Here is a 14,667-nt window from a genome sequence, read left to right on the forward strand (position 1 = left end):
TACAATAAAATAAAAACACGAGTAATTTTATCTTTTCAACTCGAGGAGCATGCAAGAGTGGACTGACCTGAATGGCAGCAGAGAAAGTCTCTGACTGAAACAAATGAAGCAATAGACAACATGGCCGCCACAAGATAAACAGGAGGAGAAAAGAGAGGCTCGTTTCTCCGTTTCCCAGCACACAACAACACAGTGGAAACAGAAATAAATCGTAAAATGCAATCTTTCCACCGTTGCATCTTTGTCTCCATCTCTCTCTCTCTTCCCCTCCCTCTCCCTTTCTCTCTCTCTCTCTCCCTCCCTCTCCCTCTCTCCCTCTCTGTCTGTCTGTCTGTCTGTCCGTCCGTCTGTTCACCTCGCCCCTAGTAGTCCTCTCGTTTGTCCCTCACTAGTACATTCTGCGCTTCATGTAGACCTTCTCCATAAAGTTCTCCAGCTCCTCGTCGCTGTCCTGCTGTCCCGCCTGTCCGTAGAACTCGTCATCTCTGGGCGCCATGGCGGCGGCGGGAAGGTAGTAGACAGACTGACGCTGCAGCAGAGGGGGGCGGGGCTTGGGCAGGGGCGGGGCCTGGTAAGTCCGGGGGTGCGGAAGGATGTAATTGGAGATGTAGGGGCTCTGCGGGGGGGCCGGCCTCTTCCAGGGGGGGTACCACTGTTTGGGGGGCTTGAAGTCGTAGTCCATGGAGTTGCCCAGGAGGTCGTCCAGCGAGAGTGCCGGCTTGGCAAAGTAGCGGGATTTGGGGTGGGGCGAGGGGAAGTAGACGGGGTAGTAGGCGCGGTACGGCTTCTGGTAGAAGGGGTAGGAGGGGTAGGCCAGGAGCTGTTTGGGCGGCTTGCCCCAGTACTTCTGTTTGCTGCCTTTCATTTTCCCTTTGTCCTGGTACCACTTCCTGGAGGGGGAGGGGTACGAGCCCAGGTAGGGGGCTGGCTGCTTGCGCAGGGGGGGGCGAGGGGCGGGGTACGGGGATACGGGGAGGAAGGCCGGCGGGGGCATGAGGGGCCGGTAGCGGGGGATGACTTCGGGAGAGTCCTTCTTCTTCTTCTTCCTCCTCTTCTTCTTGCCCACGTCGCTGATGATGTCGACCACATCGTCGGCCGGCAGGTGCAGCTTGCTGGAGATCTCGATCAGCTTGTCGATGGTCTGAGGGTCCACGTCCTCTTCATCGTCGTCATCCTCCACCTCCTCGGAGCGCTTGTCCTCCACAGCGTTCCCGAGAATTGCCTTCCTGCGGGGGAACCCGCCAGCGCCCCCTTGCTTCTTCACCATGTACTGCAGCAGCATGTCGGAGGCCATGTCCGCCAACTTCGCCTCCTCCTCCCTGTTCCTCTGTGCCTCCGCCACCTGCCTCCTGATCTCCTCCTGCTCCGCTCGAGCCCGAGCCTCCTCTTCCTCCCGCGTCAGCATCTCCTCCTCGTCCTCCTCCTCCGGAGCGAAGACGCCGTCGTCGGAGGCGACGGGGTTGAGCGTGTTGTAGAGCGGCCCGTTCTTCCCTCCCCCCTCCTGCCACTTCAGCTTCTTGCCGGACCGCGCCAGCTCCTGGTTGTACAGCTTGTAGCCCTTGAGTGGCGGCAGGATCTCGTTGTCCTGGAGACCCAGGTCGATGTTGGGGAAGTAGCCCCGAGCCGCGCGCTGCAGCGCCCCCTGCTGCCTCCCTCTCCCGCCCGCGGGGGAGCCGTAGCTCCACAGCTCCTCCAGCGCCTCCTGCAGGCTCGACTCCTCCTCCCGCTGCGCCTCCCCTTCGCTCGACGCCCCCTTCTCCTCCTCCTGTCCGCCCTCCTCTGACTCTGACCTCCTCTTCCTCCTGTCCTCCTCCTCCTCCTCCTCCCTCACTTCAGCAGCCTGCTGCTGCTGCTCATCCGCCCCGCCCCCCTGGGGTGGGCCCCGGGCCCCCAGCAGAGACGCCGCTGCCTCCGCAAGGGCGGGGGCGTGGCCTAGACCGTCCCTCTCTGCCTCCGCCCCCACCGGCCCCTCCACCACCTGGGCGACGCCCACAGGAGCTGCTGCATGGCGTGCGTCCTCGCCGTTCCCCTCGGCAACCACCGGGGCGGCAGCTGTGAGCTGATGGTCGATACTGTGCAGGATCAGCAGCAGGTAAAGACACCCTGAGATCATGACCATGCAGAGAGGGAGGCAGGGAGGGGGGCACCTGGGGGGGGGGGGGAGAGATCAAGGGAAAGAGAAGAGACAGACGGAGAAAGGAGAGGGAAAGAGGAAGCAAGGGAGAGAGGGAGAGAGGGAGAGAGTTCAAATTAATTTGAGAAGCCATGAGAGGGAGACACAGAGGGAAAGCAAGCAAGAGAAAGGAAGAGAGAGATTGAAGAAGAAAAGAATTAGAGAGAGGAACAGAACGAATGAAGGAGATGAATGCATAGATTTCTTAAAATTTTGAAAGATAAATCACTCAGCTGTATCACTAAACCAGCAATAATCTTTAAATCAACCATGTTTACCAATCCTCCCCCCACCGCCACCCCGAAAAGAGAATCGAATAAACAAATAATCACAGACAAGCCGTAGAATATTTTCTGTGCATAACCACTGAGGCGTTTAATAAGCATTTAACGGCTCGAGCAGAGACCAGCTGGTGATTTTTTATCCGCAGGGGTGAAAAGGAGGTTCACCCAGGCGGCAGGGAGCCTGTCTTCTGTTTTTATTTTATTTTTTATGGCTGACCACCACATTATGACAAAAAGTTCCCAAACAGAAAAGCTCAAAATCTGATTTGCAGTTAATGTTTAAGTAAGGGTTTATCATATTAATTATCACCTGACACCTAAAAACCGCATTGTCTGACTGAAGCGGTTTGACACACACGCAGTTATAAATCGATTTTAAAAAAATATATTACTGTGCTCCTCACCGGCCTTGTATGCAAATCCCTGGACAAACACCGTGCGGTGTGATGTGTTGCCTTAAGTGAAAGTTTTTCTAAAGCCAGCGTTCGATATTTTGCTGCAGATCCAGCCATAGATTGACAGAAAGGGAAAAACAATTTAAATTTCCTCAGCAGGAAAATATTGAACGCCGCTGCAGGTCCGGTTAATTGGCTTTTAGGCTCGCGCTGCTCAATTGCTGCTTGGCGTCACGCCTGCCCGCGCGCACTAGCGATTGCAGCGCTGGAACCGAGCGGGGAAGCGGCGCAGACGGCTTTAGAGGGAGTCGCCCATTGTAACTGGAGAATAAAGAACAAGCACTAAAATGTATATATTTTAATGAAAATCCTCTTTTATGTTTTGATGTTATATTGCGCCATCATTGTAGCGGCATTTAATCAATAAAACGGCCTGGAAAATCGCAAATGGGCTTAGACATTCAACGAGCAGAGGCAGGAAATTCTTTTTGAACGTTCTCAGCTTTATAACAACAGAGGTAGTAATCTGCGACACGATTCGGTCTCCATGGGGAGGAACTCAACAGAGGGAAAAATGAAAGCACTGATTCCATATGTTCAGTGGTCTGAGAGCTGTTAGTCTGGGTGAATTTAACACACTGCGCAGAGAGACTGTTAATCTGAGAGAACGCAGCAGCCCTGTGCATTGAGAAGCGGTGAGTTTAAATGCTTGTGATGCATTGTTGTCTCTCACCCACCTCAGCTGAAGGCACTTATGGTAAATTGCTCTGGATAAGAGCATCTGCTAAATGGCTACATCTTGTTCTGCGTGTGCGTGAGTGCACCGCTGTTCTTTTCAAGGCTGCCGGTCTGCGCGGATGAGGCACTGCGGTGTGTTCAGCCACTGCTTGGCTGACGGGAGTGTAGGCACCCACTGACACGGCCTGCCTGGCTCTGATTGGCCACCTGGGCCAAAGGCTTCAGACGCAGGAGCCTTTAAAGATCCGCAATCCGCCATCCACGAGCGTCTCAGGTGCTCATCACACTCTCAGTACCGCCAGTGCTGCAGCTGTGCGGATGCAGACGTGCGTCCGGCTGCGCACCAGGCGCCTGCGGCTGCGCTGGGTCAGTCTGCGGCTGCACTGGGTCAGTCTGCAGCTGCACTGGGTCAGTCTGCGGCTGCACTGGGTCGGTCTGCAGCTGTGCTGGGTCAGTCTGCAGCTGTGCTGGATCGCTCGGTAGCTGTGTTGGGTTTGCAGCTGCGCTGGGTCAGTCTGCGGCTGCGCTGGGTTGGTCTGCAGCTGCGCTGGGTCAGTCTGCGGCTGTGCTGGGTTGGTCTGCAGCTGCGTGTGAGGTGGCTGTGCTGGGCCCAATGTGAGTCAGTGGGGTTACTGGCAGCACAGTGTCCACCACACTGGACCGAAGGAGCGTGACCTCAGAGAAAGAAGAGCTCTTCACCTTTAACTTCTGACCCTTGAGGCCAGGGTTCACAATTCTGGGCTCGAGTGAATGTGTGCATTAGTGTCGTTTTAGCAGTGCAGTAGTAGTAATAATAATAATAATAATAATAACTATATAGAAATATTATTTTAACTTATCCTATTATTGTTATTATTTCCTGAGCAGGCACCAGTATACAGGGTGGGGTTCCAAACCCACATTATTACTTTTAGCATTTTATGCATTTATATACATGTGAATACCTACACAACGCGTAAGCTGAAGGGCCTTGTTGATTTGTGCAACAGTAGTACTGTTTCATCCATGGTGCGATCCTGAAGCCATCAGGTTATAAACCAGACTTCATGCCACACACGGAGTCACTGGCAGTTGGCTGTGCAATACCTTTCCCCCTGCCAATTCTCCAGAGTGTAAAAATGGAGCGCCTGTTTCCACGCGCAATATGAATTACTCAAGTTCGCTTCGTATCGCCAATAAGAGCTTATACTTCGCTGCTTTTTAGGAGCTCGCGCGCTTTCTGTGCCGCCTCAGCCCGTTAATACGCGTCATACGATACATTAAGCAGCCTAATCTCGACGGTAATCTGATCGTGGGAGTGGTGCCCACAGCGCAGAGAATCACGGGGAGCCTCTGTAAAAGCCTCTGTTGCCCAGTTATATCTGAGTACACCTGGTTTGCCTGCATAAACGTCGTGGAAGCAGCTAAGCGGGTGATGATTGGGGAGTGACGTAAAATCTTGATTATCTTAATCATAAATCATTATTCACCTTATCATCCTCATCAGCCGGAAGTTAATAACAGTAAAGGTAATTAGACTGAGACGCCGTGACCATACTTCTGTCACGACCCCGTATCGCACTGTTCACTCCATTTTCTCTCTCTTCACCTGGTCCTCCTTCTTTCCATCGTCTCATTCTGTTTGTTTTAGTTACATTCCTTCACACGGATCTTTGCAGACGATATCTTGAACGTGTCAATCCGTTTTTTTCCCTCCGGTCCTACGGTCATGTCCAAAATCCCAGTTAATTCCGTAGCCCAGTTTTAAAGACCAAGCAAATAAACAATCGAGTTTTTTAAAAATGATTTACTAAATGTGTAATTTCCAACTTTAAATACATAATGTTAGCCTACGCATTAATCATACCAAATACTAGCCTACTGTTTCCAATGCTGCTGCTGTTGCAGGATAATAGCCATTCTGGTGGTGGAATTTGCTTACCTGGAATCCTGGAGGGGAAAGCCGATTCTTTTCTTCGTTTTGTTCTCCTTCTTCTCAGTAACAAGTTACCACGAAAAGTTACGGAACTTCTTTCTTCTTGGATGTTCTGTTCCTACACAAACTGCTGGACGTTTTGTTTTTTTTTGTTTTTTATTTATATTCTTTTTGTTCTCGTACAAAAATGTGTTCGTATAGGTGTTCTATGAAACGTACAAATGCTCCAGCAGCACGGCGGTCGGAACGCGTTTTCAGCACCACGGCCAGCTTTTCTTTCGCATAAATACGGGCCGGTTTGTCCACGTGACCCTGCGTCAGGGCTCCTCATTGACGTCAGCCCCTCCATTGATAAGAATTTTCGTGTCTGGATCGAACTCCGAGCCTTCGCTACGCTGCATTGCTCTGGTGAATGAACGGAAACGGGGATGAATGAAGTAGTATTTTTTCACCTGAAGAGAGAAAGCTATGAGGATACGGGTAGAATGTGGGGATTTAAAAAAAAATTATCTTAAGTCAGTTCTACCCAGATTTTCTCTCTTTCCATTCGGAGTAATGATGAATAAAATTATAAGTAATAACAATAATATTTATTATAATAATAAAACAAAACTGCGATTATGACTGGGATTTTAATCCCCGGCAGATGTCACAGACGTCCATTTCAGCCTCCCCACCACTTCACGGCGTCGGTCATTATTGGGGTGCCTGTAATGGGCACGAGAGGGGCGCCGCTCTGCTGGAAGGGGCATGACGCAGGCAGTTCAGCCTCGCTGCTCAATTTCCGCTCAATTTCCTGAGCTCTTTCAATTTTCTGCTCTTTGTCTCGCGCTGTCTCTGACTGGCCCCATCTGTCTCTCCCCTGTCAGCTTCGCTTTCACTTTCTGACATTTTGTATAATACCCATTTTTGCTTGATATCGCGTGGAAGTTTTCTATTGATCAAACACCCGATCGCTCAGGCGCGCACGGTCGGAAGCGCGCGCGCGCACACACACAGCTGTATTAATACAAAGAGCTGGAAGCTGCTTAACTGGCTGAGCGGACATTTTTTTAGTATTCGTATGTGCAATATAAACTATTGTCACTGCACTGAATTGTGTTTGTTTCTTCCAAAGTTACCCATAACCCCTCCCATGATTCAGTCGAAACACGAGTCCCTGTTCTGAACACGTTTTTTTTTTTTTCATTTTAAAGAAAACATGTTGTACTGGGCTTCTGTTGGATCACTTCGCTAAATGGTTACCTAAATTAACCTGTGTCGGTCTAATTTGTCTGTGTGAAGCCAGTGCCATAGGAAACCGATATGTTATCAGTAGATAATTCTTCGGTCCATTACTCATTTCACCGACAATTATGGTGGCAGAAGCTCTCCCATGCATAATCTAGCAGTCCATAATTGCTTAATAACAAGATAATAATAGTTAAATGCAGAATTCATTTTTTCTTTTCAAAGTGAATGTTGATTTATTGAGTTCAGCGAGTTGTCGTAGAGAATATACATTAAAACTAAACACATCAGTAGGATGAATCAGGACTGATATTATGCTCCATGTGAACTTCTAGACTCGTGTGTTGCTGTGACAGAAAAGACGCCTGACGGTGATTCATTTTTAAATGAACCAAAGGTTATAGGAACACAGGCTTTCACATTTACATTTTAACAAGAATAAAATGTATTAATATTAATGGATTTAGTAATGTATTAATACATGTACTCAGCCCAATTGTATAACCATGGCACCATATAATTGGGTTATACATACGAGAGCAGAGGTAATGAAATGCACATTAACAAATAAAAATAAAATATATAAGGCCTATACATATTTACTGGTGACATATTTAAAATGAAATATGAGATCAATTTGATTTCAGAGAGGTACTGTAATTAATACATTGCATAAGTTTTTATAATTGATCCAAAGACACCAAGTGATGGGATTTTATCATAATCACGGAAATAAATTAGTAATTAAAATTATTTTTAAATCAGTTATTAAACTTATTAAAGCTCTGAGCACACAGGCAGTGTGATGATTGGTGCTTTGCGTCTTGTGCCTTGTTTTGATAATTAGTACATAACAAAGACTCGTAATATCCTGTGTACGTGGGATTGCATTCAGCGGGTGTCGGGTAGCCTACGTTTGTGGGAAACTGCCGAGGCATAAAAATAGAAAATTAGGAATACAGGTGTTCCATTCGGAATTAACACCGCCTAATCACATTTCCGTTCGCCTTTCGTTCCTGGATGTCGCGACATTGTACAAAATTATAAGCCAATAATTAATAATGAGAAAAGATTGTTAGAAGATATCTAATTGTCTCGCGATTGGCCTGGGCTATGCGCGTGGAGAGTGATACGCGGGCGGGAATGTATCTGCACCCGGATCGCCGCATGGGTGGCGGTGTTCAGCGCGAGCCGCACAGGCCACATTCTGATATAACGGCTTTGCATTATCGACTGCCACTCAGCATTAGCGCGGATCCGACCCCCTCAACCCCATCCATTCCCTCCGAGTGACTCACCTCCTCCACATTCGCTCGTCCGTTTTAAGAGATTATGCTTGAAAGCGCATTATAGAGAGAGAATAAACTCGAATACCAATGGATGTCTGAGCTCCGGGTTAGTGTTTTACCATTCACGAAAATCCATGAATGGGAGAAGCAGACACTCTGAGAATTACGTCGGGTGTCCTTTAACTAAACTCGGGCTACGCTGGTACAAATACGACGAATAATATCATAACAACAATAACAATGATAATTACACTAATAACAATGATGATAACATCAACAACAACAGCAGTAATCATTACTATTATTTCATGTACTGCTAATAATAACTACTATAATAATCATATTGTCGTTCTTATTATCATCATAATAGGACAATAATATAGGACAATAACAATAATAACCACATCATACTTATAATGTCGGTATTTACGGAAATACGCAGATCTCTGCAACACGCAAAAAATAATACCAATAAACTGTAACTGTAAACGAAACACATTGTAATGTCGTACTACAATATAAGGCAAAAACGGGAACATATAATGTACCTCGTGAACGAAACAATATGTGCCATTGACAAACAGAAACGGTAGCCTAAGGTTCAGACCCCGATTAATTGTACAAGGTAAAGAATTTTCTCTGCTTCGGCTGGTGCTTAATGGTGTGTGAGTCTCGCGCCCACATGCGGCGATGAGTCGGCGACAACGCATTAGCTTTCGATAGTATTTCCATCTCTAAGGCAGAAGCCGACAGTGAGACCGGGATCAAGGAGTCGGGGAGCAGAAAGAATCTTACTTTTTAATACTGTTTTGAAAAGCAATAGCTAGGCTACCTCTTTTTGTCACACCAAGCTTTAACGGTAAATTTTCGAACATGACATTTCAGGTCTCCAACAGAAGACAGAAATCACATTGCGAACATATGTCACGCGCGAACGAGAGTAACATCGAATGGGAATAATGTTTCGGATTCCGTGTTCCCTCAGTAAATGTAAAATATGCATATGCATTATGATTCAAGAAATTGTTGTCGCACAATGTCACATTCTGCACACGCTGCATGCTATCAGTCGCCTGCCTCCTAAAATCTGTGTTTGGCCGCGGGCTATTTGTGAAAAATCGTCTTCATTCCTCATATTTCCATACTATCTTTTGCCATTCATCATGCGCGCGGCGGTCCGCTGAGCGCGAGGTTGGCATTTCGAGCGGGCACTAGCCTCCCAGTGTAGCACAATCGTTTAAAATGCGGGAAATGCCTACAGTCCAGTCTCCATTCCTTCACTTCATTCATAAAAAAAAAAAAACGAGTGAAAGCACTAGTTGGGCGGGGTGGTTCGCTCACTACGTCACACTTTACGCATTAATCTCCAATTTAGAATTTCTCTCTCCTCAGTGCCTCTCTCCCCTCCTGTCCTCCCGTACATTCCACATCTTTTGCAATTTTCTATTTTCAATGTCATCTTCGATATCGCTCATTTCTCCTCCCCCCTCCCCCCCCCCCCCGAATTTCCCGGCCTGTCATTCCTCTAATGAAATGGCACGCGGCAGACGCCAAATCAAGAAATAAGTAGCCAGCAGCCTTTTGTCTGCGGAGCGGCAGGGAACAGAGAGTGTTTAAAATGTCAACTCCCCAACCTGAGACACGGCGGCCATGTCCGTGTGTGCGTCTCCTGTAGCATTTTATTTATTTGTTTATTTGTTTATTTATTCATTCACTCATTTATTTATTATTGATTATTGGTGTTGCAAAAGGATGAAGACATTTATTAATTTGCATTATGTTTACTTGCATGCCAGACCCGAAATGTCAATGGAAGAATAAGCGATCCTAATAAGCGATTACTGTCCTGGTCAACGGCATTAGTGCAATAAAAAATAATTTAAATAAAAAATCCGCTACACATCTATACACTGCCCTTCTAGTCGTTATATACAAATCCACACAAACGGTAGAGACCAACGATTTGTCCGATTATAGCCTGGTGTTTTAAATAAGCTCCCTGCGTTAGATTTGAATGCATACGTACGCACTGCATCTTAAACGAACAAAAGGGAATCACGACCAAATTGGTAAGGCCAGCGACCGTAATCTCAAGTTCATGTTTGATTTCCACTCGTTAATTGGGCGATAACTGGCACACAACGGTGGGATGCAGAATTATGGATGATGCCTGCCCAGCGAGATTAATCTTTGTCTTTTTTGTAAGCAGCTACTTCAGCGTAAGAGGCCTTCCCTCTGGGTGCGCTGAAGCAATTCGGTCCATAAAAAAGTGGAAATCTGTAACGTGCGCCAACAGAAAACATCTCACCGGGTTTTAAAAGATCTTATTGGTTTAAAAAAATGCGATTTTATGCTTGGAAATACCAGGTAGCCTCAAGTGGATGTTATTCAGATCAGTTATTTTCAAATGGTCTTACACACACACACACACACACTTAAACACAGGGTCGATCCACCAGTCAAATGAGGGGAAATAAACGACTAAAACAGGCAATTGTACCGCCGCATATTACCCACAGGGAAACAGAACTACTAATTTAAAAATAAAATAAAATATGTTTTTATTGGTGGCCACAACCTCTCATTTATTAACTCCATTAATTGTTATTAACTGCACTTTATTTATATGGAGTTTTCAAATGGTTCATCGGTGCTGTGATGTGCAGGCCATTAACGTCCAGATTTTTAGGAGCCGGGGGTCGGTTGGTCTTGACCTCGTTCCAGTTGACGTAATTTAACTGAAAATGAACAATGATTCCTTCTTTCCGCCAAAAAATTAAATAGTATAATTGCAATGTTTTACACCATTCTTAAATACAATAAATTCTGATCATTTGAGACATTTGCCCAGAGATAAATCAATGATAATGAGAAGTACTGTGAACGTGCACATTTTTTTCTGATGCGATATTCACTATTTTATATTCAAGGTTTAAATTAATAACGTTTTATTGGCCGACAGTATTTTATCCCAAATGCACTCCTGTGGGCTCATGTCATTAAAACAAAATTAATCAAAATGTTTACAACCAATTAGATGTAAAACCCTTAGTAGGAATGAAATTTAAACGGTGAATATGACTGTGAGCAAGGAGCTGGAAACGCAAGTGCTGGCTCCCGGTTTCCAGAGATAAAAAGCACTAATCTGGAGATTAATTTTCCGATCTTTGGCTTCAAATGGTACCTCCTGTATTTGAAAGGTACCACTTGCTTTTAAAAGGTACCCCCTGTTCTTGAAAGGTACCCCTTGCTTTTTAAAAGGCACTCCTTGCTTTTTAAATGTACCCCGTTTTTGAATGCATGACGCCCCTTCGCCGAGATCCTTTCAATGTGTAATTTGGCTACTTGCGGCACGTGGGTTGTGTGTAATCAGCAATCTAGGTCTCCTCCTAATCCTGCGCCTGCACTCCCGCGATGGGCTCGTTGGGTGGTGCTTGTATGGACACCACAAAAGGACCAATTTCCCCCAAGACTGTGGGGAAGGCCGAGATAAGAATAATAGGCGTAATTCTGGCATAATTTCGCTCCGGGCGCCACGTGGCAAAGCAGAAACGTTAGTAATGGCCACTTGGTACAGCTTCCCTGTTTAGCGCTCTTAAAAATATTTCTAGTATCGTCTTACACGCAAAAAATAAATCATTCACAATGTGCTTGCTTTAGCGTGACTTAATTATCCAATACATTAACAAATGCTCTGAAAAGCATTGAAAGCCACAAGACCCAAAACCAACCGTGAAAAAAACTGGGACAATTTAAATTATTGGCCCATTAAATAATTATCCGATATGCGCTTCAGATTGCTAAACTAATACATATAGCAGGCAGGTACCAGCTACCCAATCAGGCAACCGTTTTTTGTTTTTTTTAATGCTCCATGAACTTGATGAAAAAACAAACCAAATAAATAACAGAGTAAAACATGTATTGAATGTACAATATTTTCGCCAACGCCGCTGACGAGCAAGTAAAGTGGGAGTATTTCGGGATTACTGATCCATCCGGTGTGTAGGACTTTAACAGTATAGGCCTAGCATTATTGTGTCAAATGTTAATGTTTATCTAGCGAACAAGTTATCCTTAGTAGTAGAGTAAAATCAGGTTTGCAATTGGCGCCTGTTTATAGACTAATTAGACTCTATCAGGCCTTGCAAAATGGAAAAGGGTTAAAACATCGCAAATCATATACAAATTATATATATATATTTGTATGTGTGCCCATTTCAGATTTTGCGTAAGTACACCTGAGAATTATCAATAGCATGTCACGTTATTTTAAAAATACTCTGCGAGATAAGCGCAAAAAAATATTCCAAAGAGTGTAATTTCATGCCTCGGCCAGAAGGGACGGTAGAGAGCATGCAAAGCTTACCCAGACAGTCACCTTAACTCCCATCGTTTCATCTTGGGGCCAACATATTCAACTGCTCAGGACACACAGCCCTGAAAACTATAATCAGGTCGATGGTTTGTCTTTACGTTTGCAACAAAGATAACCAGATCCAAAAATTATATTAATTATAATAGTAGGCTACAACAAAACACGGCGTAAGTTGTCCCGCTTCCCCAAAATACAATTTGAATTGTTAAACTTAAACACCTTTTCGGTCCTACCTAAATTTCGAGGATTAGGCAATGTCCATTTTTTCTGACTTTGAACATAAACCGTTTGTTCCCAGATTTGTGTCGCAGTTAACCGAACTTTGGTCATGATCACCCACCCTACTATGATTATTTACATTTCTACAACACGTGCAAAAACTCTCGAGACTGATTTTCTTTTGGATCTTGGCTGGACATTTTTTTTGTTATTAGAATAATATCGAACGAACGCAATTATTTATTTTGCCATTTTAACTGGGGAAATATGCTCAACAATGTTCAACCACGATAATAAAAAATAACAATACCATCAAAAAAGGGGGTATTCTGACACATAAAGTAAGGATATTTCGGGCATAAATATTGCGTTATGTGAGCTCTGATCTCTAGGGTTGTGCATTGCAGTCGCCATTAGAAACGTGCGGCTCTCGGGCAGCAAATTGTACGTTTTCCAGCATGTCTCCCCTTGTTCAGCTCGCGGGCAGCTGTCTCGTGCTTGTGTCCTTTGAAGGGACAAAGTGTTTTTTTTCCTTCCCGCATCATGATGTGGGGAGTGGGTGTCTTGGAGGGGGGGGGAGGTGGGGGGGCGGGGTTCAACGTGAGGAAAAAATGAATACGGAATTGAAGCAAGGTGCCCGGAAAGGTAACAGGAGACAAAAATACACAAAATAGGGCATTAGCCTACTCTAACACGCGTGCTTCAAAATAATTTATTGGAAAATGCCGGGGGACTAAATAAATAAATATGACAAATAAACGAATAGCAGAAGAGCTCAACTCTCCCGAGCTTTCGAATTAATTACAGCGGTGAATTGGATTAGAGCGCATTTAATTGTGCACAACAGGAAAGCTAATGCGTGCCACGCGCACCCCCGAGGACTATTAGCTGATTCATTTCCCCCCTTTTCCCTTCCAACGATTGTGTCGTCACAGAAGGGGAGAGTATTCCTCTTTCGTTCGGTATAATTGCTTGTCCAATACAATAGCGACAGGACTAACACATTACTGATTATACCTTCCTCAATGGTGGCTGGTGATGATCATAATGATGATGATGATGATGATGATGATGATGATAATGATTGCAACACTACGCCATTTTGTCATTGTTGTTTTGTTTTTCGCCTTTTTAGTTTAGTTTTTTATTTTTACTGAGTATATCTGCGGTTCTGTTAGAGCGAGTACAGTACAGTAATGCAACCCTTCCACATTACAGTGCTGTATGCCAGCTTTCCGCTCATTACCAACCCACCCAGAACGAAGTCATTAAAGGCTGTAAGAAAATAGTCCAAATAATCACTTACATTAAATACGACACGATACCCCGCGCGCTCCCAACATTAACCGAGTGTGTATAATGCTCTTTTCGCAAATATTATGTGAGTTTGGTTGAGCAGTTTCAAGCGGAAGTCCGTAAAAAAAGAAGTGCCCATAAAGTGCTTTATGAAGCACAGCTGCACAACTGAGCTGCTTTACACCCGAGAACCAAAGCACGAGACAGGGGCCACGTGATCCAATAAATCAAAAACACACTGAATAGACTACGACGGAACAACTTAAACATGCTTCCATTGTGCAAGAACACTATGATCGCTCTCTCTATCTCTCTCTCTCTCTTTCGCTCACGCCTTCCAGTTTTGTGAATGACTGGACCATAGTCATTTACAAAATATGAATAATTCGTTCATAATATTTGTAATGAATAAATTCATAGTGTTTGTGACGGTAATTTGTAATTAGTTAATTATTATGATAATTATGCTATACTGCAATTCTCTCTTATTATGGTGTTCTTGTGGCGAGTGAAATAAATGCAGTTTAGTATGCATCTGGTATCACAGCGAATCCAAACTGTGCGGAGGATTTTCGTATTTGCGCTAATCTCTGCAGAACACAGCCGCCAAATCGTGTCCCCTTAAACAGGGTCTCCAGCCTCTTCAGCGCGGTTAGCGTGCAGTTGCGTTCGGTTGCGTGTAGAACAAATCTCTTACACGAAGAAGACTGCGCAATACACTGCTTCACAGGTCTCTGTCATCTTAAAATT

The 14,667-nt window shown here is 45.1% G+C and overlaps 1 protein-coding gene across 1 annotated transcript; it reads right to left on the reverse strand.

Annotated features, from left to right (window-relative positions):
* On the reverse strand, positions 1-5,780 carry si:dkey-175g6.2 (neurosecretory protein VGF). Its single transcript, XM_035432367.1, has 2 exons — positions 5,512-5,780; positions 1-2,147 (listed from the first exon to the last, which is right to left on the reverse strand). The coding sequence occupies exon 2, from the start codon at positions 2,117-2,119 to the stop codon at positions 389-391; it is 1,731 nt and encodes a 576-aa protein (XP_035288258.1). The 5' UTR covers positions 2,120-2,147; positions 5,512-5,780; the 3' UTR covers positions 1-388.
* Positions 5,781-14,667: the final 8,887 nt, after the last annotated feature.

The sequence above is a fragment of the Anguilla anguilla genome, chromosome 9 (assembly GCF_013347855.1).
Source record: "Anguilla anguilla isolate fAngAng1 chromosome 9, fAngAng1.pri, whole genome shotgun sequence".
In the NCBI taxonomy this organism is placed as follows: Eukaryota; Metazoa; Chordata; class Actinopteri; order Anguilliformes; family Anguillidae; genus Anguilla; species Anguilla anguilla.